This window comes from Alligator mississippiensis, chromosome 4, assembly GCF_030867095.1.
Source record: "Alligator mississippiensis isolate rAllMis1 chromosome 4, rAllMis1, whole genome shotgun sequence".
Lineage (NCBI taxonomy): Eukaryota > Metazoa > Chordata > Crocodylia > Alligatoridae > Alligator > Alligator mississippiensis.
Genome location: NC_081827.1, coordinates 39,883,471 through 39,911,436, shown reverse-complemented (window position 1 = coordinate 39,911,436; position 27,966 = coordinate 39,883,471). Strand labels below are relative to the sequence as shown.

At 40.4% G+C, this 27,966-nt stretch overlaps 1 protein-coding gene across 1 annotated transcript; it reads left to right on the top strand.

Annotated features, from left to right (window-relative positions):
- The first annotated feature begins 814 nt into the window (after positions 1–814).
- On the top strand, positions 815–27,966 carry TUBGCP6 (tubulin gamma complex component 6). The gene is made up of 25 exons (XM_006266228.4): positions 815–1,653; positions 2,478–2,641; positions 5,287–5,497; positions 6,013–6,186; positions 7,414–7,535; positions 7,970–8,045; positions 9,725–9,834; positions 11,626–11,717; positions 11,825–11,964; positions 13,429–13,578; positions 14,193–14,274; positions 14,373–14,461; positions 14,582–14,697; positions 15,619–15,757; positions 15,846–15,962; positions 16,184–17,480; positions 17,998–18,053; positions 18,160–18,352; positions 18,598–18,766; positions 19,961–20,102; positions 22,557–22,751; positions 23,059–23,191; positions 23,433–23,646; positions 24,991–25,190; positions 27,566–27,966. Exons 1-25 carry the CDS (start codon positions 895–897, stop codon positions 27,655–27,657), a joined length of 5,232 nt encoding a protein of 1,743 aa, XP_006266290.3. The 5' UTR covers positions 815–894; the 3' UTR covers positions 27,658–27,966.

Here is a 27,966-nt window from a genome sequence, read left to right as displayed (position 1 = left end):
TCTATTAATGTTACTTGTATTGTTAAATAGCTCTTTTCTCATTTTGATAGTATTGAAGTTAAGGTGATCTTTTCAAGAGCACTAAAAACAGCCTAAACCCCATTGAAAGTAAGTGGGACTTAAGCTTCTGTAAGCTTTGGAGTTTTTGGTTGTAGCCGTGTTGGTCTACGGACACAGGCAGACAAGTTCTTTGGGTAAATGTGAGATCTTTTATTAGACCAACTAAATAGGGAGTTTTTTTAGATGTTGAACGTTGAAAACAAAGTGTATACATAAGACTACAAAAGACTAGTCATAATCTTTCTTGATATTAATGGTTATGGACTTTGATACTCTGAGTACTACTTTAAATAGCAATAATCTTTTTTACATGTCTTCTGCCTATGGCTATACAAGTAAAAACCTTTCTGGTTGACATTAGATAGATACACAACTGGCTGAATAGCTACAAACTATATTAACAGATCCATTCCTGACTGGCAGGTCTGAAATGGGCTGTTTAACGATATACTCTGGCTCTGGTGAGGTTCACCATGGCTGCTAATGACCTGGAAGCATGGATGGAGGTGACGGGTAGAGCCTGAATCAGAAGGGGTGGCAAACCTTTCGAAGAGTGGGATTAAAATTCAAAGCGATTTTGCTAACTTGTAGAATCGGGGTAGAAAGGAAAGAAAGCGAGACCCGAGGGGGGTGGGGTTAGGTCGCGGGCGCGTCGCGCGGCAGTGACGCCATCAGAGCGCTACCGCGCGCGGGGCTGCAGCCCCTCCGAATGGGAGAGGGTCGTGACGACAGTCAGGCGCGCCGGCGCAGTGACGTCATCGCCCGGCGCGGGGCGGCAGGTCCCCGAGGCCACGGCGCCGAGGGCCCTGCGCAGCGGGAGGTGAGGGCGGCGGCATGGCCATGGAGAGCTTCCCGCGGCTGCTGGCGGAGCTGTGCGAGGCGCACCTGGCCGCCTGCTCTTGGGAGGCGCGGCTGGGCGGGCGCGCCGTGGGCAAGCGCGCGGCCAAGCGGCGCCTTCAGCGGGCGGCCTACAACGGACTCTTTCTCTGCCTCGGCCTGTTCCAGGATGAGGCCCGGAAGCCGCCGCCCCCCTGCTCCCGGCTCCCCGTGAAGAACAAGGTCCTGATGCTGTCCTTCAACCTGCGCGTGGGTGGGCTGGGCGCCCAGGCCGACCGGCTGGAGGCGCTGGTGGAGGGGCTGGAAACAGCGGGCGCCTTGCCCTTTGCCGAGGTGAACTCCATCCTGGACCTCCTCGTGCAGCTCGCGGGGACGGGCCCTCCCCAGCTGCTACCCCCCAAGAAGGACTATTTCCTCAACAACAAGTACGTTGGGAGAAACGTCAAGTACCAGGGTTACGACTACTACGATGTCAGCGTGTTCGAAGCTGACATTCAGTCACTCATCGCCAGCGAAGAGTGTCAGTTCCACGACACCATTCAAAAGACTCTTCAGATCATGGAGGCGGCGCCTGGCACAGGGCTTCCTGCCATCGGGTTGTTTTCGCAGAGCTACCCTGCCGGCGACAAGTTTGAAAAGGAAACGCGCGTCTCGCTCTTTGGTGCTCTCGTCCATAGCCGTACATATGATATGGACATCAAGCTGGATTTGCCGCCGGTACCTGACAATGCAGATTTGTCTGGTCTTGCAATTAAAGTACGCAGCTAAAGCATTTCTTTTCACACAAACGTACATTAGTTCAGCGTGTATGAGTGGTTCCAATATACCTTCTCAAAACAATCTTTAATAAATATAAGCTTTCCTTGTAGCAGTATAAATGTTACAGAGATGTATATTTAAAGCATCTGCTTACATCTTTCTCTGCAAAATATTTCATTTTTTTGGTTGGCTATCGCTGTGCCCCCTTCCACCCCTCCCGGGCGGGGGGGGGGGGCCATGGCGTGGTCATGGGCTCACTTGCAGCTCCCTACACTGTCCCTGTGTCCTGGGGCAAAGGCTGGAAGTGACAGCTGGAGGTGGGAGGCTGAAGCCTGGAGACTCCAGCTGCTCTTGCAGCTATAGTGATGGGAGGAGCCACAGCCAGGTGGGAGCCTGGGGACTGCATTGACCCCTCACAACTTGCATGTTCTGGAACATTACAGATTATTGGCCATTTACAATGTCTGAACTGAGAATATGCTCCTAGGCAGAGTGAAATAATTCTCATTTAGTTGTATTGGTAGTTTGGTTTAACAGTTATACTCTTAACTTTTGTAGGCACAGATATATTATCATGAATTGATGTGGATTTTGTTATTTATGTTGCAGATATCAGTTTCATTTTCTGTAACTGAATCTGAAACGACTCACTTTTAGGGGATTTCCATTAGTCATTAATAGAATCACAAGAGGAAAAAACAGTTGATGGTATCAAATCATTTTATTGCAAATGAGAGTAGACTTCCTTTGTATTAACATATGTTACTCAATTAATGCAGCATACATGTTTGCAGTAGTCAAATTATCATGATTGTTTGCAGGTTCCACAAAGCATAGACCAGTCTGAAGATGAGGGGTTCCAGTCAGCATCCAATTTGACTCCTGATTCTCAGTCAGAACCAAGCATGACTCCAGACATAGACCTTTGGGATGCAGTGCTTACATATGGACCCAGCAAACGAAGGTGCTGGGAAAGAATTGGATAGTAAGTATCTGATCTTATGCATGCAGTTATCACACAACTTACTTGTGTATGTGTTTTAGTTGGGAGTTATTTTACTTAACATAAGTAAGAAATATGTCATCTGTTTAGGAACACAGATTTCAATACACTGCATAACAAATGTGACAGGATGAGTCCTACATTTTCAATAAACTGCCTTTCAAAGATGGCAGCTAAACTTTTTGTAATGAGAGTAGCAAAACAGGGGAAATTAATTTTTGTCGGAAGTGCTGAAAAGGAGATGTCTATGGTTTATGTCTAAAATAATCATTGTTTGCTTCTAACTGAAAAAGTTAAAGTCAGAGAATGATAGGAAAATAGGGCTGGAAAGCATGTTAGGAAGTCATGTAGTCCAACCCTCTGCTCATGGCTGCATCACTCCTATCTAAATCAGGAAAGCCAAGGCTGCGACAGAACTCCAGCTAGCTACAAATATCAAGGACAATAAAAAGTCCTTTTTTAGATATGTGGGGAGTCAGAGGAAAAGCAAGGGCAACATTGGACCCCTGCTAAATCAGATGGGACAACTGACAACTGATTCAGGAAAAAACAAACTTGCTAAATGAGTACTTTTCATCATTTTTTCACCAGTCCCATGGGACGCCCCTGCCCACTGCGGGACAGGGAGACCCTGGTGAAGGAGATTCCTTACCCTCCATCAAAGCTGACCTTGTGAAGGAACACCTTGACAGGCTGGATACCTTCAAGTAAGCCAGCCCTGATGATTTACACCCAAGGGTACTCAAGGAGCTGGCATGCATCATAGCTCAGCCCCTGGCATGGATCTTTGAGAACTGGTGCTCTGGTGAAGTGCCCGAAGATTGGAGAAAGCCCATGTTGTGCCTATCTACAAGAAAGGGAGGAAAGTAGATCCGGCAAACTACAGGCCCATCGGCCTGACCTCTATCCTGGGGAAGGTCTTGGGAAAGATTATCAAAGAGGCCATCCTTAACAGACCAGCTGACAGAAATATTCTGAGGGATACCCAGCATGGGTTTGTTGCGGGTAGGTCTTGCTTGACCAATCTCATTTCCTTTTATGACCAGGTGACCTATCACCTGGACAAGGGGAAAGAGATTGATGTCATATATCTCGACTTTAAAAAAGCCTTCGATCTGGTATCCCATGATCACCTCTTGGCAAAACTGGCTAACTGCGGCCTTGACCTCAATCCTCTGGCGGGGGAATTGGCTCTGTGGTAGGACCCAGAGGGTGATGGATGATGGAAGTCAGTCGTCGTGGTGCGCTGTGACCTGTGGGGTCCCTCAAGGCTCTGTCCTAGGGCCTATACTTTTTTAACATCTTCATCAATGATGTAGACGTTGGTGTCAGAAGCGGACTGGCCAAGTTTGCCGACGACACCAAACTCTGGGGTAAAGCATCCACACCTGAGGACAGGAGGGTGATCCAGGGAGATCTGGACAGGCTCATGAAATGAGTGGACAAGAACCTGATGGTGTTTAACACCGAAAAATGCAAGGTTCTCCACCTTGGGAGGAGAAACCTGCACCGTACTTATAGGCTCGGCAGTGCTACGCTGGTTAGCACTACAGATGAAAGGGACTTGAGGGTCATGATTGACCACAAGATGAACATGAGCCTTCAATGTGATGCTGCGGCTAGTAAAGCAAGCAAAACTCTGGCTTGCATCCATAGATGCTTCTCAAGCAAATCCCAGGACGTCGTTCTCCCATTGTATTCAGCCTTGGTGAGGCCGCAGCTGAAGTACTGTGTCCAGTTTTGGGCTCCACAGTTCAAAAAGGATGTGGAGAAGCTTGAGAGAGTGTAGAGGAGAGCCATGCGCATGATCAGAGGTCAGGGAAACAGACCTTATGATGAGAGGCTGAGAGCCATGGGACTCTTCAGCCTGGAAAAGCGCAGGCTCAGGGGTGATCTGGTGGCCACCTATAAGTTTATCAGGGGTGTTCACCAGGATCTGGGGGAATGTCTGTTCACCAGAGTGCCCCAAGGGATGACAGGATCAAATGGTCCAAACTCCTTTTTCAGTTATAATAACAAGATTTTTTTGGGTGAATCTGATATCTTTTATTAGACCAACTAAATAGGTTATAATAACTTGCCTGACAGCTGACTTACCAGGTACTTCTCCACTATTCATCCCCCTTCTTTCCCCCCCACCCAGCCTGTCTCTCACCCATTTACTCCTCAGTCTGCATTTTCACTGACTGCCTGTCTTGTATGCATACCAGTACGGCCTCTGGCTTTTTTACTTTTCATTCCATCCAGGAAGAGCACACATCAACTGCTGAAACTTCCTTAGCCTGACGAAGGGTTTTTGAACCCAAAAGCTTGCTTAAAAATTGTTCTCCAACTATTTAGTTGGTCTAATAAAAGATATCAGATTCACCTAAAGAACCTTGTCTGCCTATATCCTTAGACCAACATGGCTACAACCTACACCCTTGTTCCTGGCTTGATGTCATTTACCAGGTGTTTATAGTTAGGGGATTGCTAGAAAGCATGTGGCTGTTTCATAAATTCTCTAGAATATTTCTGTTTTCTGAAAAATATGACAATTAAGAATGGATTCATGTTGATAGCGAAGAGAAAGTTGACTTCTTTTTATGATAATATCTTTTTAATGTTTTGTGTTTATTTTGACACAGCCCACCTGGTAAGAAAGAGGAGCCATATCTTACAGAAGCTGGGAGAGAAGCTTTCGATAAATTTTACAGACTTCGAGAAGGGGAATTACAGCTATTTAGTAATACCATCCTCCAGCTTCCTCAGCTAGTGTTAATGAAAGAATCCGAACTAGTCAAGGATGTCTTGAATGTTCTTATTGGTGTGGTGTCTGCTACATTTTCACTTAACCAGGTAAGAATCATAGTACTTAGTCGCATCAGATCTCATGATTTTGTGGTAGAGACTGCTGCAAGAAAAATAAATACACTTAATTCAAAATGTCATTTTTATTGGTATTGTTTACAAATAATTCCAGTGTTCTTTTACACTTTACAAAAGATACTTTTTACCAGTAAACTAAAGTAACAAAAAATAGTTTTTTTAGGAATTAAATTAACAGATTTTGGAAATAAGAATAAGTTACTAGAATAATATCTGCAAAGCTGTTTATGATCAGAAAATGAGGTAACAAGTTTCTTCTATGCATTTCAAAACATTAATGCTTTAGTTTTCCTCCGGAGATTGTACTAAATTAAATCTATTTGCCTTGCCATCCTAGGTGTTAGTTCCAGTTACTGTAATATCTGAATTGTAAATCTGCATTGTTGTATAGAGCTTTTTCCACATATGTGAGCTGAGTTGGGTATTTACTTTAAAAGAAACGTGTAGTTGTGAAAATACTTGTCTCCCTTTTTGCTCCACTTTAGGTTGCTCAGATATTTGTGATAAAGGAGGGGGTATATGTATCTGGAACATCACCTGAGAGCATGAACAATCTCCTATCAGAAGTTGCTGAATATGGAACCTGTTACACGCGACTGAGTCGTTTCTCTCTTCAGCCAATCTTAGACTCTTCATACAAGAGAGGACTGGTATTCCAGGTACTATACCCATAGACTTGTTGGTAAAATAATCTTAGCTTAATAGGTTAGTTATTTTAGATAAAGAAAATTATGGCCTTCATTTGACATAAAGCTGGAGTTGCTGTGTTCTGTTTTTGACACTTACTTTGCTGTGTTCTGCTGAAGTCTGATGCGTGTTGGACATGAACATTTAGATCAGATATTACTGGCTACTGTTGGCATAGACCAGTATTTCTCCACCTTTTTGGGCTCGAGACACACCCCTCTGACAGTGCCAGCTCTTAGCTTTCACTCATTTTTTGATTATGAAAAATAGTAGAGCAATTCTTTTGGTGCAAAGGCCATGACAGGTCAGAATGTTTTTTTAAATTCTGGATTTCCGTTTGAAATTTCCAGCTTTATTTTGTGAACTATGTATAAGTGTTTGCACACATAACAGTGCTAATATTAAGTGGCACAACAGCACACCCTTAAAAGGGTCTTGTGGTAACCTAAGCTGCCATGGTACCCTAGTTGAGAATGGCTGGCATAGACCTTGATTGTGCAGTGAGCTTTGCCAGTGTAGAGCATTGTTGAAAGAAATAGGGCTTTTCAAAGAGCTGGGATTCAAGTCACCTTAGTAGTGAAGAAATAACCTTGATATACTGTTTTATTGGAAAATAAAGAGACAGCTGTTTCTTAAATTCAGGACTATTTCTAAATAGTTTAAAGTTTATATATTAAGCATGGCATTAGCTTTTTAACACAACAAAGTACTTTTATACCAACCAAAAAAGAAATAAAACAAATGAAATAATCCCTTTTAATAGTCTTTATTTGATATATTTTGGAATTGCTTGCTGTCTGTTGGTTCTCCAAACATTAATTAGATCTAGCAATGTTCAGATTTATCTGTGTGTGGTCAGGGGCAATGTTAGTTAACTTTTTTTAAAGCAATTTTTTTGTTAGTACTACCTCTTGTATAACTATGAAAATATAAATAATTCTATTGATACATTCCCTCCTGAATACTCAACTCCCATTAACAGAAGTTTTCCATATGGATCAAAAATAATAACAGGAAGAAGAATATCTCACTATCCCTTTCCTTAAGTAGTCATTGAAATTGGACGCACTTTCCTATGATAATGTGGATGTGATAATGCAATAAATTTATCTTTGTATACGTGCAATATGATATCTTTGAACCTAAACAGAGCACTGATAATTGTAATAGAGTGTTGTCATTGTGTTTTCTTCTACTAGGCGTTCACAAGTGGACTGAGAAAGTACCTCCAGTATTACAGAGCATGTGTGTTGTCAACACCTTCTACTTTAAGCCTTCTAACAATTAGCTTTCTCTTCAGAAAATTAGGGCGTCAGTTAAGGTAAAGTCATAATAAACCTTTGTAGGAATAAAAAAATCCAATCTAGTTTCTTCTTTATCAAGAGACATTATTGGACATTCCTTCCTATACAGTATTTTAGTGTTCAGTTTCTTATTTTTTTTACAAGTTGTTTAAATTCTAGAAGTAAATAAGGAAGATGTGTAAAGAAAGGCTCAGTTATCTATATTGAAGTTAGATCATTTGACCTACCAACCCAATAAAATTTTCTTTGTCGTAGCCCATTTATCAAAATTCCTTCTATGGTTTAATTTGGAGTATTGTTTTTCAGTGTTTCCCCTGCTACACCTGTTATAACTTTGATAATGCAGAAGGGCTGCTGCGTGCCATCCATGTGTGTCTCATTTCATTAAGAGCTATGAACACTTCCTGAGACCACAAGTGTCTTATGCATTTTATTTTATCCTTCCATTTAGGTATTTAGCTGAACTTTGTGGCATAGGAAATGCTGCTCTGGGGATCAGTGGAGGGGCCAGTGCTTCATTTCCTATGGTGATTATTGATTTTACTCTTCTTGTTACATTTGAGTTACATTATTTGTAAATTCCTTTTGAGCTCGAAAGTTGTGGGGTCAGAGAAAGAGTGGTTGTTCTGTGACAAATGCGTTCCAACTGGTGTTCATGTGTGTCTGCCCTTAACACTTCTTCTGTGAGAGTTCATTCTGGTGCACAGTTCCTGTCTAGTTTCACCCAAAGTTTCCATGGGGGCATCTAGTACACTGAATGGGATATGCCACGTTCCCTGATGTGCATTAGTTAGTTTTATTGTGAGGGGTGTTCACTGTTGTGATGCAGGAGATGTTGACAGGTTCTTCATTTATTATTGAGGCAGGGTTGTGTCCCATAAGAAATCTGTTGATTGGAGGGGAGTTTGCTTGTGATGATGAGTTGGGCCAGGTTTGAGGGTTGCTTGAAGGCCAAGAGTCGGGAGCTGGGAATGCTTCCTCAAGCATCTTTTTTCTGTTATAGGCTGTAATTGTTTGATGATCCTTCTTATAGATTCCAGTGTGGGATGGTGTGTAACAACCAGGGGCGTGTGATCAGTGGGAGTTTTCTTTCTGTATTGTAGTAGGTTATTATGGGGTAATTGTGTAGCTCATTTATATATGCAATGTTTCTTTTCTGGAGCATCCTTGCCAGGTAAAGTATTTTTCAGGCTGGTGAGATGGGTGTTGTGAGTGTTACCACCACATGTACTCTGAGGAGATCTGAGAGCTTGACTGTAGATTTCTTAGTACAACTGGCGTGGTTGCTGTCTTTGTGAATGGTATGTATGGTACTCCATCGGTTTCATGTATACAGGGGTTTGTAGGGTGCCATGGTCCAGTAAAAGATATAACAAAAGAGTCTTGCCTTTCCACAATGTTTGGATGACCATGGCTACAACAGCTCTCCAACCCTACTAAAACCGTCTACCAAGCCAAATGGAGCATCAAAAACAAAACTGTAAAAAAAAATCCCTGCTATAAACCCCCTCTGAATAGAAAAGGGTTTGAGGTGAATACATGCATGCCTTTCCATTAGAGTATGGTTTGTACACTTCCTGTTCTGTCTCTCTCCAGTGAGCCTCCCCTGCTCTTAGTTCACAACTATTTTAAGTTTTGAAATTTTTATTCTAGTAAGCTCAACTAGTAAAGCAAAAGGGTGGCTGCTATCCAGGAGCAAGTTAAGAAAAGGATTTACAGTTCAAAACCAATTTCTCAAAATATGCTTAGAAGTTGATTGAAAGTAAGATCTTTACAATGATCACTGGTATAATATACCTTTTGTTTGAAGTAATCTGAACAGGCTGTTGCACTTTGTATTACCTTAAGTTTCTGTGACAGAAGTGCAGTCCTAGGTAGGCTGCATTACAGTAGTCCAGTATATTGAAATGATAAATACAAGGATAATGGAGGTGAAGTTGACATGCAGTAGGGAAGCTGCCATCTGGGGCTGTTAAAGCACCCCAGGATCTGGTAAGAATACTGAAGTTTCCAAAAAACTTGTCAGTTGAAGGGATGTCACCTACCTGCACTATTTCTTCAGGTGTTTTTCACCTACCCAAATTGGACCGTGACCAAACCATCTATAGTTAAAATGGACGTACAATGTGTATTTTGTGAATCTGTTATTATCAAGAATAAATTGCATTTTCCTGTCCAAAAATTAAGGTGTGTTTGTTTCTTTCAGGGAGTGAAATTGCTGTCATACTTGTACAAAGAGGCTCTTGATAACTGCAGTAATGAACATTACCCAGTTCTTCTGTCTTTGTTAAAAACCAGCTGTGAACCATATACAAGGTAGGTTTCATACTATTAGCTTTTTCAATTATGATTGAAAGTAATGACTAATGTTATAAAACTTGATTTATTTTTTTCATCTGACATTTTTACTGTTATACTCACTTCAAAGAAATGGATAACTCGGATTTATTTTGTACATAGTAGACAATAGGAAATATGGATAGTTTTGAATCACCTGTAATGTGTTTCTTAAAGAATGACTAAAAAAAATGGCACTGTGTGGTTCCATATTTGCCATTGGTACTTGGGTATTAAAGTACAATGAATTCTGGTTTTAAGTAGTTACTAGGATAATTTGTACTCTTGTATTTTTAGTTGGTACACTGAATCCCTGCCATAATATTCAAAACATTTATCTGTAAAAGTACAATTAGCAATTTCCAAGTATACATGCACGCTAAATCACTGTAGTGTTTGCTTCTGATAATTAATTGGCACACAAGGTACTCATCTGTGCCATTTCTAGCACCTGCCTAACTGATATAAGGCATTGGATATTCTTAAGCTTTACTTGGCTCAAGTAGACATAGACAATCGACTGTTATACTTGGTTGATGATGTGTGCTGGTAAGACTGTCAAGCAAAAATCTTTGATTATTTTAATCTGCCTTAAAATGACAAGTTAACCAGATTCTTAGCAATTCATTTCATAAACAAAACCCTTGTTTTTGCCAGCCCATCAAATTCAGCCATGGCTCTGAGACTACAACAGTATTTGGCATATCTTCTTCTTTTGCTTCTTTGCCAACAATACCAACTAATGCTTATTTACCAGTTCTGTTGCTAGTGTTCAAACCAGGAAAAATTCTGCTTCACTGTCACAGCTTTTTGTACTAATAGAAATGAGTAAAAACCCTTTTTTGTCACTAGCATAGGTAGTCACGACTAAGTCCAAACTAGGGTAACTGTTAAGTAAGAGTGATCTTTAATAAAGTTCCATTAAATTAAAATACCTAATTATGGGTCCAATCCTACAGTTTTTGTTTACAGCCACACTTCTGTTTCCCCCACTATGGTGTATATTGTAAGACTAAAGCCTTAAATTTATATGAATGTGCACAAGTGTTTTCAGAAATTTGTTATTGCTTAATTGACATTCTGATAAGTGCCATAGAAGTAATTTCCTGCCAGATCATGGATGTCTGGAGAATCTTAATCCAATCATACTTTCAGTATCTCTTCAGGAAATATATAACCCCAAGGTTGGTATTGCTCCTATAAATCATAAAAATATAAGAATGTTAACACACGAAGACATAGTTTTCAATTACAAATTTAAAGCTGTGGTTACATCTGCTGTTGTTGTTGTTGCAGTTATAATACTAGTTTTCATATATTTAACACATGTTCCTCTGAAGTTTCTTAAGTTTAAAGATGAGTTGTTGCACTTGATCCCTTCCTGCCCCACCCTTATGACAGTACAAAGGGTACATATATGTCCCAGTGTGTGTAAAAATTAAAAGATAGAAGTACTTAAGGTACTTACTTAGAGTAGAATAATGTTTTTAGTTAACATCTACCATAAAGAGGATATTTGTTATGCCAAAAATTAACCAAATATTGTTAAATTTTGTTAATATCAGTGTGAAATTCTAAATGTGACTTTTAATTTTTATCTCCAGTATGACTTAGACTTGAATTTTGGGCAAGACTTTGTCAGCTATCCTGGGTGAGAGAGAGAGAGTGAGAGAATGTAAAAAAAATACTCATATGCATATTGTTTAAAATAAAATAAATATATGAAAAAAGTTTTAATTCTTTGTGTCATCATGTTGTTTTTCTTTTTAGATTTATCTATGATTGGGTGTATAGTGGTGTATTCAGGGATGTTTATGGAGAGTTCATGATCCAAGTAAATGAGGATTATCTCGGTTTCAGAGGTACAGTATGTACGCACAGTACTTCCGACTTCGCTTACTTTGTTTTTTTGCATTTAGTTTAACTATCAAATGTGGTTTGATATTCCTTGTTTTTGTCTTGTTTATAGATAAACATTATTGGACCCATGGATATGTTTTGATTTCCAAAGAAGTAGAAGATTGTGTCCCTATTTTTTTGAAGCATATTGCCAATGATGTATACATTTGTGGGAAAACCATAAACTTACTGAAACTGTGTTGTCCTAGGGCAAGTACCTGCTTCATTCTTTCATCTTATACTTATAAAATAATAAATTCTTAAAGCAGGTGTACTAGTTCTTTTGGAAACTTTCTTCTTTAATAATAAGTGGTGCCATCTAGGGCTAAGCATAAATGATCAGAAAGCCCAAGGGTGAAGCGATTCAGTCTTTGCAGGTTACTCTAAAATGCAGAGATTAAACTGAAACAGACATGAACAGACATTTACCTTGGATTCAGGAAGTGCAGCCACATGCCTGCCGTGGCTCAGGCCAGAACCTAGAGGGCTCTAGAGCATGGCTCTCTGGCATGTATCCAGCACAGGCTGTGTGTTTGCTTCCTCTTCCTGCTGCCCCTGAGGCCTCTGGTATTTGCAGTTCAAAATCACAGTAGCAGGACTCTGCAGCGTTTTCCATCACTTCTTCATCCTGCTTCCATGTGCCTCTGGGATTTTAGTCCACAGTTGCAGCTAGCAGTAGATTGGAGCGGAGGAAGGGGTGTTTAACTGTTTAGCATCCCCTCCCTGGCTGCAGACCCCAGCCAGGGTTTGCCTGGGTTGGGGCAGTGTCGTCGTCATTCTCCCCCCCCCCCCCCCCCCCCCCCCGCTGACTGGACTGCATCCCCAGCTGGGCTTGCCCCCCTCCCCACCCCCATTGTCAGCCAGCCCTCACTGCTCCAGCTAGGGAGCAGAGGGGCTGGGCCAGGCCTGCTCTCTGGAGCAGACAGCACAGCCCAGCCCAGGGCTGCAAAATGTGCTGGGATACTGGGGGACTGTGATTTATCTTAACCAGGAGTCTGGGACAGCAGTTTCATAAATGGTTTGACCCAAATCAATTAAGTCAGATACTGCATTCATCCAGGTTTATCTTAAGCCAATTTCAGCCATTTTGAAACTGGTTTAAATGCCCTGAGCTTCTGTTCTGTTACAGGTTTAAACCAGTTTCTGATAACTTAAACCAGTTTATATGTAACTTCTGTCCCTAGGAGAAATGCTGATGAATGCTTTTGGCTGTTTGGTCAAGTATTCATAACTTCACAATGCCAACAAAACAGAGGTTGGTATGATCCTGAAAAAACTGTGATTATGTGTAGCTGCAGTAAATTGGGTGATTAGAGTAGGTCTGGGCCTGCATAGGAACAACGCTCTACACATCAAGGGAATCTAATTAGTGGAAACATAGGCATCTACATACTTTAGGTGCCTCTGCAGTTAGATGAGAGTTTTGAACAGCACACTGTTGAACCTAGTCTTCTAAGTTACATCTACTTCTAGTTTAGGCACTGAAATTCTTGGTGGACTTGGTTCTTAAAGCCATGAACAGTTCAAGAGCATAATATGATTAAGCACCTTTATCAGATCAAGTTTCTTTGCAGCAAAAGCTTGCTTTGTGCATAAACAACTATCAGCCTAATTGCTTGCTTAAACTTTACAGAATTCTCAATATTTAAATGGGAAAATATTTCTTCTTTGCAGCATTACATATGCTGGTCAGATATCCCTGTTCCTCGGATTTCTGTCATATTTTCTCTAGAGGAGCTGAAAGAGATTGAGAGAGATTGTGCAATATATGTAGGTCGAATGGAAAGAATTGCCCGTTATAGTTCTATAAGCAAGGAAGAAAAGGTAAATGAATATTAAAGAATAATGATCTTTGTGTTATTAAGGTGTTTTCTTTACAAGTGGATTCTGATTCCTTGTGTTTATTGTCTGTTTAAAAGAACCAACATTTCTCATTAAAGTCTTGCAAACTTTTGTCTGCTTACTCTTTCTACTACTATCTCAGCAAGTAGTCATTGGTACTACATTCTAATTTTAACAGGTTTTTTATGTTTTTAAAAATGGTTTTAGAGAATTTCTTCTTTATTTCTTTGTGACTTCATCTTTAATCTATAGTAAAAAATATTCAAGATACTAAATATTCAAGATATTAGAACTTGACTGTTAATTAATATGTTCAATTTGTCAACATCCTGTTATAATTAGCATGGCTAATTGTTTTATTATGGCTTCATTAATATAAGCAGACCATTGTGTTCCTGTATTAGGCCATGATAAAATTTAATACAGTTAGTTACTAGACAAATGTGTCCCATAATACTGTGGGTATATATCTTGAAAGCTAACTACATTAGATAGTTGTGTTTTCTGTACATGAAAAGAAAGTGCATACCTGTAATTTCAAGAGCATAGCTTCATATCTGAATAGCATATTAAAATAGTACATGTTTATTCTTTAGGATTTGCGTATTGAAATTGCAAAGCAAGAGTTAATTGTTCATGCTCGAGAAACAGCGAATAAAGCATTAAAAGCCATTAATGGTAAGTTTATAGTAGTATTAATTTAATAGTATTAATTATTCTTTTTTTTTTTGTATTTATATGCTCATGTAAATAACAGTCATTTAAATTTATAACAGATCGACAGATGGCAGAAAAAATTACTTTGGATGCAAAGAAACGTGAACGGTTTCAGAAATTGAAAGAGCAGTTTGCAAAGGAACAAGAGGTATTTCTTTGGTTGAATTGTAATGAGTGTATTTCTTCAGCAAGAAATTGGAAACATATATATGTGCACATTTCCCAGACTGTTAGCACCAAGTGGTTTTTGTTTTAAATGTTTTTGCAGCGCCGCCTTGCAATGAAGCAGGAGGAGATTGATGATGATTTCAGTTATGCACGGGAGCTGAGAGAGAGAGAAAGAAGACTAAAAGCTTTAGAAGAAGAATTGGAAAAAAAGGCAAGGTAATGTGTTTGCTAGTCTTCCAAAGGTTGTATATTAAATTTTACCATACATCTTAAAAAATACTGATCTTTTCTCTTGGCATCATAATAGGCACAGGTATCATGGTTTTTGTCATAATAAAAAAAAGGTAGTATATCAAAGGCTTAAATTGGGAAGTGGAAGCTTTATAGCCTTTTTTGACTATTAATTCTAGTAATTAAATGCGGGTTACCATTCTTTCTTCGGAGTCTACATGCACTTAATCCTGCAGTTAAATCTTTGCAGGTGTCGTATTGATTTCAGTTAAGCTACCCATGGGGTCAAAGGTCCATGCAAGTGGATCTTTTGGCACAAAGTAGTATGTAATGGTAAATCCCATAAACCAGTTTTATCTGGATTATTTTTTGAGTGGATACCAGAGATTGGCTCGTATGTTCCAAGACATTAAAATGCCTCCCTGGTTGTGTGATGTGTAGAATGTCCTGTCTTGGTCAGCTCTTTAATGTGACATATTAGCAACCTCTCTTCCAAGCTAGGTGTTCTTTGGCTGTTATACAATTAAGAGGAATGGAGGCATCACCGCAGACCTTCAAAATCTAATTAAGTTCAAGGATACCCCTTATTCAAGAGTCAACATTGCTTTTACTGAGAACAATTTATTCTTGTAACTTTGTTAATTTAATATGTAAGCAAATCTCCATGGAAGTTTTTAAAGTCTAGTTTGACATCGTTCATATTTATGGACCTTATTATAATTTATTTGTATTAATTGACAGATTAAATGCACTTAAATAAGTGTCCTATTAAAATACTTCTGTTGTCAAAATTGCCATAATTTTTTATCACATTCTCTCAGCTGGTTTCTGCTCTGTGGATGGAGCTTCTGGCTTTTAAAACTTGAAGAGTCAAGTGTTTCTAATATAGTTGTCTCTCTACTTCAGGCAAGAATTAATTGACCATTATAGTAAACTTTCTGATGATGCAGCTCGTAGGGAGCAGAGGGCTTTGTGGAAAATCCAACGGTACAAACTGGAAACAGCCCGTCTCAAGTTCCTGTTAGAAGATCAAAAACACATTGAGGTATCTTTACATCTTCAAAGAAATATTATTTGAAGTATTTTAATATTTGGTACAATTCATCTTTGTGATTTGGCTGTTTTGATCTTAGGAGATGCTTGAAAAACTTCCAGATGGGAAATTTAGGAAGAAATTAGATGTTATGCCTTATGAACAGCACCAGACACTTCCAGTTACAAACGCTGTTGTTGGAGATCCAAGTTCTCAGGTTGGTTTATTTTCCTGCGTAATTATTCATGGCAGGTTCAGGGTTCACTAAAGTAAACTTGGTAAATCTGTTTAAAAAGCAGAAGATTCACTATGATAGCACTATGAATGGTTTTTACTATCTACCCATAGAAAGAAGAAATTGAAAATAAAATGTTCCTTGTGAGAGAAATTTTATTATGTGAAACTAGCCACAGGATATAATAATTATTTGTATTTCAGGTGTCTTCTCTGGAACCTGTACATTTGGTTGAGAAAGTTGGCAAAGATGATTCTGAATCTGGAATGGAAAATGTTACTTCTTCCCATAAGCCATTGGCTTTACTACAGTCAGTAAATAATCCTATTAGTCAGCATTCTGAGTCAGCTGCAGAACAAAGTACAGAGCAAACATGGAGTCCATCACATAGTGCTAACTCCCTGCCTGAATCCCATGTGAATATTCAAGATTTCTTACCAAAACCACAGGATGAACAACCTGTTCCCATTAGCATGCAAGGATCTTTGCTAGATGAAGCATTTCAAAATATTGACTCAGATCTTTCTCAAGTAGGTGAAAATCAGGCTATTTTGAAAGAAGCATTACAAGGAGAAAGTGATACACATTTACATAAGCAAAATGAATATGATTTTAATACAGTTCTCAGGCCATCTGCTGTTTTACAAGGACATATCGGAGTTGGAGAAAATGTGTTTGATGTGGAAAATAGGAGGCCTCGGTGGAATATTCATGGACATGCATCTGATGCCAACATTAAAATAGGGGAATATGTACCTCAGCCAGAGACTTACCAGTTGCAGTTAAAGTCTTATGGTCATTCTTCAGATTCACACATAAAAATTGGGGGGTACGCTTCTGAAGTTGAACCTAGCCAGCTTCGGTGGAATATCCACGGGCGTGTTTCTGATGCCCATATTAAAGTTGGGGAATATGCTTCAGAGGTACAACCCTCAAGGCCCAGGTGGAATATTCATGGGCACGCCTCAGAAGCCAATATTAAGATTGGTGAGTATGTATCAAACGTAGAGCCTGCAAGGCCTCGGTGGAATATCCATGGTCATGCATCTGATGCCAATATCAAGATTGGACAAAATGTATCTGAGATTGTACCCTCTAGGCCCAGGTGGAACATCCATGGACATGCTTCCCAGTCTCACATAAAAATTGGAGAGTTAGTTTCTGATGCAGAGCCTTTAAAACCTCGTTGGAGCCCTTTTGGCCATGCATCTCAATCAAGCATTCAAATAGGTGAGTGGGCCCCTTCTACTGAAAATGATCCATTGCCTCATCGTAAACCTATCTGTGGTCCCTCATCTGATTCTACGGTTCAGACATTTCTGTATAACAGATCAGGTTCTCCTGTTGATGGAAGTACAAGAGATGATAAAACATCAGGTGGCAAGGGAGAAGATATGCCAAAGTTACAGTCCTCTGACAAGGGTCCAGTCCTTTCAGATTCTAATACTGAAAATGATGGAAAGCAAGAAAACCTCATGAGAGAGAAAGAAAAGCAAGAAGGTTAGAACATAATAATCAGAATAATCAAAGTGTATTCAGTCAGCAGTTTTGTTGATTCCTGTGAAAATAAATATCTATGTGCATGTTCTGTCTGGGTGTTTTATGATTTAATGAAATGCATGGTTTATAATAGGTGTTAGAATTTAGAGGCCAGAATTGTGACCGATCTAGTTCTCTGTATATAAAAGGGTACACTATTCTTTTTCTGACTTAAACATTTGTAGACCACTTAAACTATGGTTTTTTGAATATATAATTTTCATTGTGAAATCAAAGGAACATGGCACTTTTAAATATAGCAGTGCCAATCGCATAATATAGTGTGAAATTAAAATTTCCACTTTGGAATTGTGATTTTAGTATAGATTTTGTGGACTTCAGGAACTATTGTGTACTTTAAAAACAGATATTAAATATGATCCAGATGCTAATTAACTACATAAAGTAGTTAGCTCTATTTTATGTATTTGCAAACTTGATTTTTTTTATACTATTTCCTTTTTTTTTGTAATTACAGTTATTGCAAATGATGTCATCAGGGATCTCCCTAGAGAGACTCCCCAGCGTTCACAGGTAAGAAGTTACCTGTGGAAGGGATCTTCCATCTCTACGGTGTCAAAGGGGTCAACACTTGGTGATTGAAGTCTCTTGTTCCTCTTGTTATTGTCTTTTCCTTTAGCCAGAAGAACCTGAAAAGTCAACTGTACCAAATATTATATCTCAAGAAACTTTACTTTGTGAGCCTAGTGCTTCTGAGGCTAAAGAGAAAGGAGGTGATGATGATGATACCTGGAAGAAAGAACAAGCTTATCTGAAAGCCTTATCAGACCAATACTGTCTTGAAAAGTACCAAGACAGCTATGATTTGATGTGTGAGTAGAGTTCATGAAATGGTACATGAATGGAAAACGTTAATGAACTTGAATGAGAAATCAAAGTATTTAAAATACAGAAATAATACCCTGTTTTAAGTCAGCAAAACCATTTCTGTGTATAACAATCTGAAATCTAGATGTTATAATTTTCTAACCCAGAATGATTTTAGATGTTTAATTGAAAAATCTTATCAAATATTTAAGTCTAATTGTTTACCATGATTTAATATTTTTCAATTTAGCAGAGCTTCCAGTTTCCCATCTCTTACATCATGTCATACCAAGATCATACACTTTCCCAGTGGATCCTCTGATGCAGTCAGCAACAGATGAAACAGCTGTACAACTAAGTGAGCTCTTATCTCTGCCAGTGCTGATGAAACGTTCTATTACTGCTCCCTTAGTATCTCAGTAAGTATTAGTTAGTAAGAACTCATTTTGTAAACTTGCTTAATTTTCTTTAGTGGTCATTTTCCATTAGAACTGAGCTCCCCACATATTTCTGAACATCTTTCCATTCTTCCAGAAGTGCAGCTAATTCAGGGGTCTTCAGTCTGCAACTACTGTTGGCCTGAAACTGAATCAGGTCTCAAGGGTTAAGGAATAGGAGTTTCTCGGCCTCCTGATTTTCCAGACCAATATAGTATAAAAAGCATTTTGATTTCCCTTGAGCATTCCTGGAATCTATTATTTATCATGTTTGTTGTTTTAGCCTCTCAGAGGCTGTTTTGCAGCAGGGGGTGCAGCTACACGGGCGCTTTATTGCAGAGTTGACTAATTAGCTCTGCAGTAAAGCATCACCATCTAAACATGCGCCTGTATTAGGGTACAGTAAATTACTAAACTCTGCCATAGGATAGTACTGTCCAGGATAAGTACTATCCTATGGTGGAGTCATTAAGTGTATGAAAATTCAGGTGTAGCTGGTGACCGGGGTTGGCTGAGGCATGAGGGTGCTATAGTGTAGGGGCTGGCTGCCGGCTAGCCCCACACTATAGCATCCTCATGCCCCAACCAGCCCCTCTGCCACCCAGTGCTGCCACCTTGAGCACAGGGCTAGCCCAGGGCTGCTCCTCCCCAGCTCAATGTTTTGTAGTCTCAGACGCGTGTATAAACTCTGTTCCCAGGGGATATAAACTTTGGTGCAAACTGTACCAGAGTTTATTGCTCCCCACTAATTGCATGTGTAGATGCACCCAGATGGAAGTTATTTACCTTGTTGCTACAGCAAAGGGAAACTCTGTATGCCAACACAATGGAACAACCCATGTCGCAGTGATATATTGAATGTACAAGAAACTGGCTACTTCAAATTGTTTTATAGGCAACCACCTGCTTCATCGGATGCTATAAATGTAGTTGTAAATTATTGTCTGCAAAGTAGGTTGTTGCCTACAAAAGCTCATGTGTCTCTGAGCCAATTAGTTCCTAAGGTGCCCCCTGTCTTACCTTTTGCCTGAATTCCAGCTAACAGGGATAACCACATCTGTGTTTATGTTTGTTTTTAGGTATAGCTGGCCCTACCTTGTGTAGGGTTGTGCATGTGTGCACATGCACACGCAATGTATGAACTCTCTTCCATTCCTATTCTCTCTTTATTTTTAGTGTTTCCCTAGTGAACAAAGCAGTAGTTGATTACTACTTTGTGGAACTGAATGTAGAGAAGCATTTTGAAGCACTAAGACACTTTTTGTTAATGGAAGATGGGGAGTTTGCACAGTCACTCAGTGACCTACTATTTGAGAAGGTATTTGCATGACTTGTTTTGTAATTCTTGTATTTGATTCTTTGCAGCAGGCATGAAGCTTATTAAGTTCTAATGCTCCATAAAGTGGTGTTAGAGCACAGCTAGCTTCTTCACTTAGCCTATGAGCTAAAAACATAACCGAGTCACAGTGATAAACTCGAGTGAATTAAACTCCTGTCTGAGCTATTTTCCTATTATGCATTCTGTCTCCTGTTGTGCCAACACAGCAAATCCAGTAACAAAGAGGCCTTGCTGAGACTTCAGTAACTGTGGGCCAAAATATACCTGCACCTGGAAATACACATAGAAGTGGCCATATGTGGCTCAAGAAATTCTGTGAGTGTATCTTGCTGCTCATTTCACTAAGTAAAGTGTAGAAAGATTTGGAAAAGGAGGCAGAGAATATCACTCCTAATTTGGAGCCGAGAAAAGAATCCCACAAATGGCCTGTACAGGGTTTGGCCCATCATGCTGCTGCTCTGGCCCCAACTGTGCCCTGGAGCCCACTGTCACTGGTTGAGCCTTTTCCCCTCCCCTCCCATCACCCTTCAGGGGCCAGTGCAGTAAGGAGTTGGTTTGAACCCTCCCACCTCAAAAATCCTGTACAACGCTACAAAGAGCACATTTGGGGAGCTGGAAACTGCAGCGGGCAAGTCAGAACCAGCTTTCAGAAGCTGTAAGTATTTGGGTACAATCCAGGAGAAAACTTGAGTTTGTATTTAATTTTCAACTTGTGAGAAGCCTGACAGAAATCACTGGGACTGTTTTCTGCCCTGTCAAATTTGGACCTTTAGCTCAGCCATTTTAACAGCTGCAAAGAGGTCAGGATAATATAAAAACATCCTGTAATCCTGAATTTTTCATTTACATGATTTTTTTTTTTTAATACAACCCTAAGGGCAGCTGTATTAATCCTGCCCCTCCTCCTCTAGCTTTCAAAGGCTACTGCCTTGTACTCACCTGCCACTTTTTGGATGCATGTATATTTAGAGACTGGCCTTTAGAGACTCAGTGTGAACTTCGGGGTGCTTCCCTTCTGATTGGCCTCTGTCAATTGTTTTCTCTCTCTTTGCTCTGGGCCCAAGCCTCTAGTTAAATCATCAAGTGTCTCAGGGGCACTAATCATGGCCCTAGGCTTCCAGTCTCCCCTGTAGAAATGTCCATGCCTCGTGCATCTTACTGTGGCTCCGTTCACTGCACCTTCTGGCCCTGTCCCCACGTCAGGTTACTCAGCCCACTGGACCGCTGGCCCTTGCAGGACTCAAAGCACAGCGTGCCTCCGAGGCACCTCCTGTAGCCGCCAGTCTCTATGGCCACTTTTAGACCTTCAGTCAGAAACACAAGCAAACTGCTTGACACTAAAATACCTAAACCCCATTCTGGGTCACTATCCCACAGCAGCTCCCAGGCTCCCCTTTACCGGTCTCCTTCTGGCTCTAGGGTACCTTGTGTGTTTGTGGGTGTATGTTCAACAGCCTCAGTCTCCAGGACCTCCTTTCTTTAGGGGTCTAAACTGAGTTTATATCCCCTGGGTTCCACCCTTTCGAGTTATGTGCGCCTCAGACCTAGCTACAAGTGTGTCCCCTTGGCTTAGTGGGCAGCCTGCTCTCATCTGCTGCAAGCACTGCCCATTTACTAGCCTATAGTTCTACCATTTCACCTACTGTGGTGCAGCTAGTTCCCAGGAAGTCACTTGCAGCCATTAGCCCTTGTCTTGGCTTTCCATCGGCTGCTATCTTAGCTGTCTACAGCAAATTGCTGCCCTAGCCTGCTGTTCTCTCCTTCTTAAATTAATAGGGTTCCTTGACCTCTGTTATACGCCTACAAGTGTGAATTGGCTCTGTATGTCTCTGTATAGCTCCCATAACAGTAGCTGAGCCCATAGGTTTGTGTTTTGAAAAATAAATGAGCTGGGTCTTATTTACATTCCCTGCCTACCTACGTGCCTAAATCCTGTCAAACTGAATTGCCCTGTACATTGCCTAAGTCTCCCCATTGGCTGCATGGGGATCCTAGGCCCCTAAATCCAGTCAAATTGGATTTCTTTACAGGGGCCAAAGTTGTAGGTGTTCTAATGCTTAAATCCTGGCCAAACTGGTCTCAGACTTAAGAGCTCAAGTCCCTTCTGAAAATGAGATTTGGGCTACTTAAGTCACTTAGCGCATTTTTTACATGTGCTCTAACGTAGTCTGATTAGAACATGTTGGAACGGAGTCGATTAATCTGCTGGAATTTAATCAGAACACTCCAGTGTGCTGCAGTATCTTGTATTCAGCATCCCATGTTTCAAAAGAGCAGCAGGGGTGTTTTAACTAAGATCATTAATTAAAATCCCCCATCCCAGAGCACATGTATAGGCACCCTTACCTGCTACTAAATTTATTTTAACACAACAGCATGACTCTCTCAGTGTTTCTCTAAGAATAACAATATGGGTTTGTTTGTTTTTCCTAGCTTGGATCAGGGCAAACTCCTGGTGAACTGTTGAATCCACTGGTTCTCAACTCTATCTTAAATAAAGCCTTGCAGTATAGTCTTCATGGAGACACCCAGCTGGCATCTAATCTTTCTTTTGCGCTGAAGTACCTTCCAGAAATGTTCAAACCCAATGCTCCTGATGCTTTGAGCTGCTTAGAGCTAAGGTACAAGGTAAGAAAGCACATAGAAAAGAGTACTTGAAAGTTATGTTTTGCCCTACACCATTTTTTTTTTTTTTTTACTGTGAGCATTCATGTTTATTGTTTGTTCTTTGGTGTATAATTAATGTGTATCATATGTCTCAGGGGAACAGAGTTAAGAAATTAAGATGGTATAAATGAACTTTAAAGGGTTTGCTCAGCTTGCGCATCCAGTGATACCATTTTGCACATTCATTCAGTTATGTCCAGAGCAATTATCTTTCTAATACCTGTGACTGCAAGGGCAATGTTAACGGCAGCCTTTCTTTCTTTTTTAGGTTGACTGGCCTCTGAACATTGTCATTACAGAGAGCTGCATGAATAAATACAACAAGATCTTCTCCTTTTTGTTACAGTTGAAGCATATGGTTTGGACTCTCAAGGATGTTTGGTTCCACTTGAAACGCACTGGTAAGATAAATTAGTAAATTAGGGTACCATTTAAAACGCTGGTAGCTCTGTGTTTCAGGTACTTGATTGTAAATATGCTATTTAAAAGTGTCACATTAAAGCTTTAAAAGCCAAAATTTATTCAAGAAAGCTTATTTGGTATTTTAGGCTGTTTTTTTGCAGGTAATGATCTCAAACTGATTTTTATGGAAAAGATGGTCTCTGCGGGTGTTGAAAATAACATCTCGTTTTTTCTTTTCAGCCTTAGTGAGTCGAGCATCGAATTCTGTTCAGTTTCGGCAGCTTCAGCTGTATAAACATGAAATGCAGCACTTTGTAAAAGTTATCCAGGGTTACATAGCTAACCAGATTTTGCATGTTACGTGGTGTGAGTTTGGAAACAAACTGTCTTCTGTAGGAAACCTGGAAGAGATTCATAGAACACATGCAGAATACCTCAACAAAGCAATCTTCCGGTAAGCAAAACTGGGAAACTCTTCCAGTGAGAAGAATAGTCAGTGGAACTATGCCAGTTTACCCAGCTGAGGATTGGTTTACTGCCTTCTGTTTAAAGGGCATACCACACTCCAAACATACAAAAATAATTTTCTGGATGAACTTTGCAACATTTAGGGTTTGTATTGTAGGACAGTAGGGTAGAAGTAGGACGCATGAATTCATCTAGTGCTGCCATCTGCTCAGCTAGAATAATCCCTGACTAAACCATCCCAGCCAGGTGTCTGTCCCAACCTGCTCTGGAAATGTCTAGCAATGGAGATTCCATAGCATCTCTAGGTAACCTGTTTTGTGCTGAACCACCCTCAGAGAAAGTTCTTCCTAATCTCCAACCTAGTCAAAAGTCAGAGTTTCACCTGAGTCTAATGTAACCACACTACATGTCAACATGACAATTTTTAAAACCAGTAGCAGGCATAGGAGTGGTATACATTGCATTGCTTCTGTCCACCTTTCATTTCCTGCCTGAATGACCTGCTACACACTTACAGCTAAGCCTTCAATACAGGTCTAGAGAGTGGCTCTAAATTATGTGTCTGGAGCCAAGACAACTTCTGTGTCCTGCCACTCTGCCCTGGATTCACCCAACATATAAAAATAGTAATTATAAGTCATGTAAAACCTGAGTATGGCAAAAGCACTCAGAATATTACTGCTTTTTCAAAAAAGAAAAGGAAGTGCATGGTTTATACTAAACACCAACTTCTTAAGTGAATGTGCTGTGCTGTGTCTACATGCACAAATATTATGGACATATAATCTGAGTTGAACGATTGTGCAAGCCCAGCCCATGCTTTCTATATTGTATGCACTTTTAATGCATGTACAGTGCTCGTTTCGGAGTTTAGGACTGTGTCATAGGGTAGCAGTTATAATATGAAGCTACAGACTGTCACCATCTGCATTCATGAAACTGCAAGGAAACAAGACTGGCTTTAGGAGTCGCTTGCTGTTAGCACTTCAAGCTTCATGCACAGTAACTGTTTCTAACCTTAACTATAGACATCCATAGGGATTGTAGTAGAGAGGAAAAAGGAAAAAAGAAGTAGGGATGAGAGGAAAGTACCTCTGAGTGGTATGTGGAGTGAAAAGGGGGCTAGAGGGAGAAAAGATGGTCAAAAGACAAGGGGAAAAAAATGTGCAGAACAGGAAAGGTCAACACAAGAGAAGACTAAGAATGGCATTTCTGTATGGCATCTCATGTCTTACAGACAAGAACAGCAGCATCCATTTGTCTGCCCCAGTATGGTACTTCTTACATTCTCTAGTTCCAAACAGTTTTCTAAATGTCTTTGTTTTGCTAGGGGTCTACTGACTGAAAAGGCAGCCCCAGTGATGAACATCATTCACAGTATCTTCAGTCTTATTTTGAAATTTCGCAGCCAATTAATCTCTCAGTCATGGAGCTTTGATACTGGGAAGCAAATGGCCATTCATCCCAACTTTGGTTTGATGCAGCAATCTTACAATACCTTCAAATATTATTCGCACTTTTTATTCAAAGGTAAGAGATCACCTCTGTTATTTTGTATCAGTCAGTTAACACCTGAAAACTGTAAGTGCTTGCAGTTTCCTCTGACAGTGTAGTAGCAAAGCGAGCAAAGCAAGAGGGTGTTTGTACTGAGCTCATTAGTTCATTACTTCTGGGAAAGGTAATACCTCCAGGTGCCTATTCATGAGCGTGGAGGCTGCTCCGACGCGCTGAATTTCTAGTTGTAGTGGTAGTTACCACACTCCAGCAGCCTCCTGTATCTTGTGTATCGTTATCCCAGGCTTAAAAATGGCAGTGAGGGCACTTGAACTAAAGCTCATTGAGTGGCTCTCGGAGTTGCTCTAATTTAGGCGCCACACCTCCCACCCTAGGAACATGTGTAAAAGTGCCCTTCATGTCTACTAATTAAGATCTTAGTAGCAGAAGTGTATTGTTTTGTTTTTTTTAGCAGATGTCCTATAATTTTTGCTTATATACATGAGCAAAAATCTCTGCTGCCCACCTTAATGCATGGTTAGATTTCCTAGTTATCTGGGAGATGGTCTTTGGAACCTTGCATTGTCAGCAGTGACAGATGATCATATCTAAAATGGCAGAAAATCTCTGAACTCTGCTTTACATCTGTGTACAAGTTAAATGGTGCAGCTTACTGCAAGATTGGATATCTTCTGCTAACTAGAGCTGAAAATTAATCCTTCAGGCAAGTATTTTGCCACTGCAGCTTTTTTTTAGAGTGTTTCATGTTTTGTATCAAGTAGAATTTCTCCTATCACTCTGCTGGCAGGTTAAGAAACTTGTAGAGCTATCTTCTGTATTTCCCAAATACCAGCCTTTCAGACCCTTCCCATATTTCTGCCAAAAAATAACTTTTTCATGTGAATAAAGGCATATTGTTACTCCTTTTTGTTAGAGGCCCCAGTACCCAAAGGAAGTAAGACTGCTTTCCTTTGGTATTCTCTATTAAGTTCTGTTTCAGTCAGGTTGTATCCTTCAGGAAATGAGATGCCCTTTTTATTCTTTAAGGGGGTCAAAAAACGGTGTCAAAGGACAAAACGCATCAAAAACAAATATTTCAGGATGAGTTAGAGTGGCTGCTTCCAGAGCCAACACGAAGCCAAAACGCTTTTGGGAACCATCTAATCTCATGCTACGAGATCTATGGTTGCTTCCTGGACAGAGATTAATAGATCCTCCTGTAAGGAAATTTGCAGAATGACCTGGTCCTTTACACACCCTTATATTAAGCACTACAAAACAGATGTGTGCTTGTTCGTCTACACATGCCCCTATGATCACTGCGTACTGCAAAATGCGCTCTGTCACAAAGGGCCTGATTCAGGTCCCATTGAAGAGCAATGAAAAGTAATCTGTTGATTTTAGTAGCTTTGGATCAGGTCCCGATCCTGTATATTCTACACCTCCCTTTTCCTTGCATGCTGCTACTGCTTGCTGATTCCCTCCACATTGGTGCATGGAAGGTTTATGAAACTAAAATAACCTTTTTCTTGATATTATGAAGTCCACCGATTTGTAACAATCCCTCCTTTGTTGTTAAAGATACTAAATATTACTCAGTTCATAGTTGGGTTGCGCATTCATCCTATGAGTGTCCAGTTGAGACCTATTTAGCACAGCAGTCTTGGCACAGGAAAATTGCAACAGAGCTGCCCTTTAGAGCAGTGGTACTCAGCTGTGGTACTACGATGCAGGCAGGTAAAACTGCCCTGTGTGTAGGGCTGCAGCATGCATACACATTCTCCTGCCTTACTAGGATTCTGCGTTAACTGAAAAGCGGGCAGGAGAGTCAGCTTGTGCTGCAGCCCTTCCCTGTCTGTCCCCACACTTCTCCCAGAAACAGAAGTGTGGGGGACAGTTCCATTTGCCCCATTCAACTTTGTGTTCAGGGGATGTTGGGCAGGATTATATCTGGAGGTAGCAACACCCCATCGAGAACCACCGAGGTCAGTTGAGGCAGCACCAACAGTAGTTTTCACCCCAGGGCTGCTGCCACATTGAGTAGTGACTCTGAAAAGGTTGAGCACTGTTGTTTATAGAGTCAGGGCAGCTCAGTAGTGCCTACTGCTCAATTAAGTCAATGCCACAAACACCACAAATTGTCCTTTTGAAGAAGGTTTGGAGAAAGGTGATCCCTAATTAGAAGTGTAAAATACCATTTGTATGCTTACTCTTTCCTTGCCCCAAGTCCTGTTTTGAAGTCTGGCTGTTGAGTGCCCTTTCATAGTACCAGAAAAAGAGAGGGCCCATCTTCGTGCAGCTTTGTTTCCATGTACAGTAGGGTTTTTTAACAGTATCTGAATGTTCTGAGAAGGAATTGACTGACTGTGGAATAGAAATTAACACTTGTGTGTGTTTTGCTTTTTCACCAGTGGTAACTAAACTTGTAAATAGGGGATACCAACCACATCTAGAGGACTTTCTGCTACGAATCAACTTTAATAATTACTATAAGGATAACTGAGCTCAAGCATGCTGTAAGGACTACTGATAGCATGGTAAAGGAGATACAGATATACCTATGTGCTTATTATTCCTTTGTACGCTGATGTCATGCCAGATGCATTTTTTTTCTTTAAGAAACAGGCCATTGTGTAAAACAACGTGTAGAGTATAGCCACAATAAACAGAATCCAGTCAGACTTACAGAGCACATGCCCAGACAAGGGCATACAAATGTAAATCTGTGAATGTGTAAATTTCACTTTTCTGTGTAATGAATTTATGTCCCATGTAAATACTTGTTTGTGAAATAAACACATTCTTTTTTCCA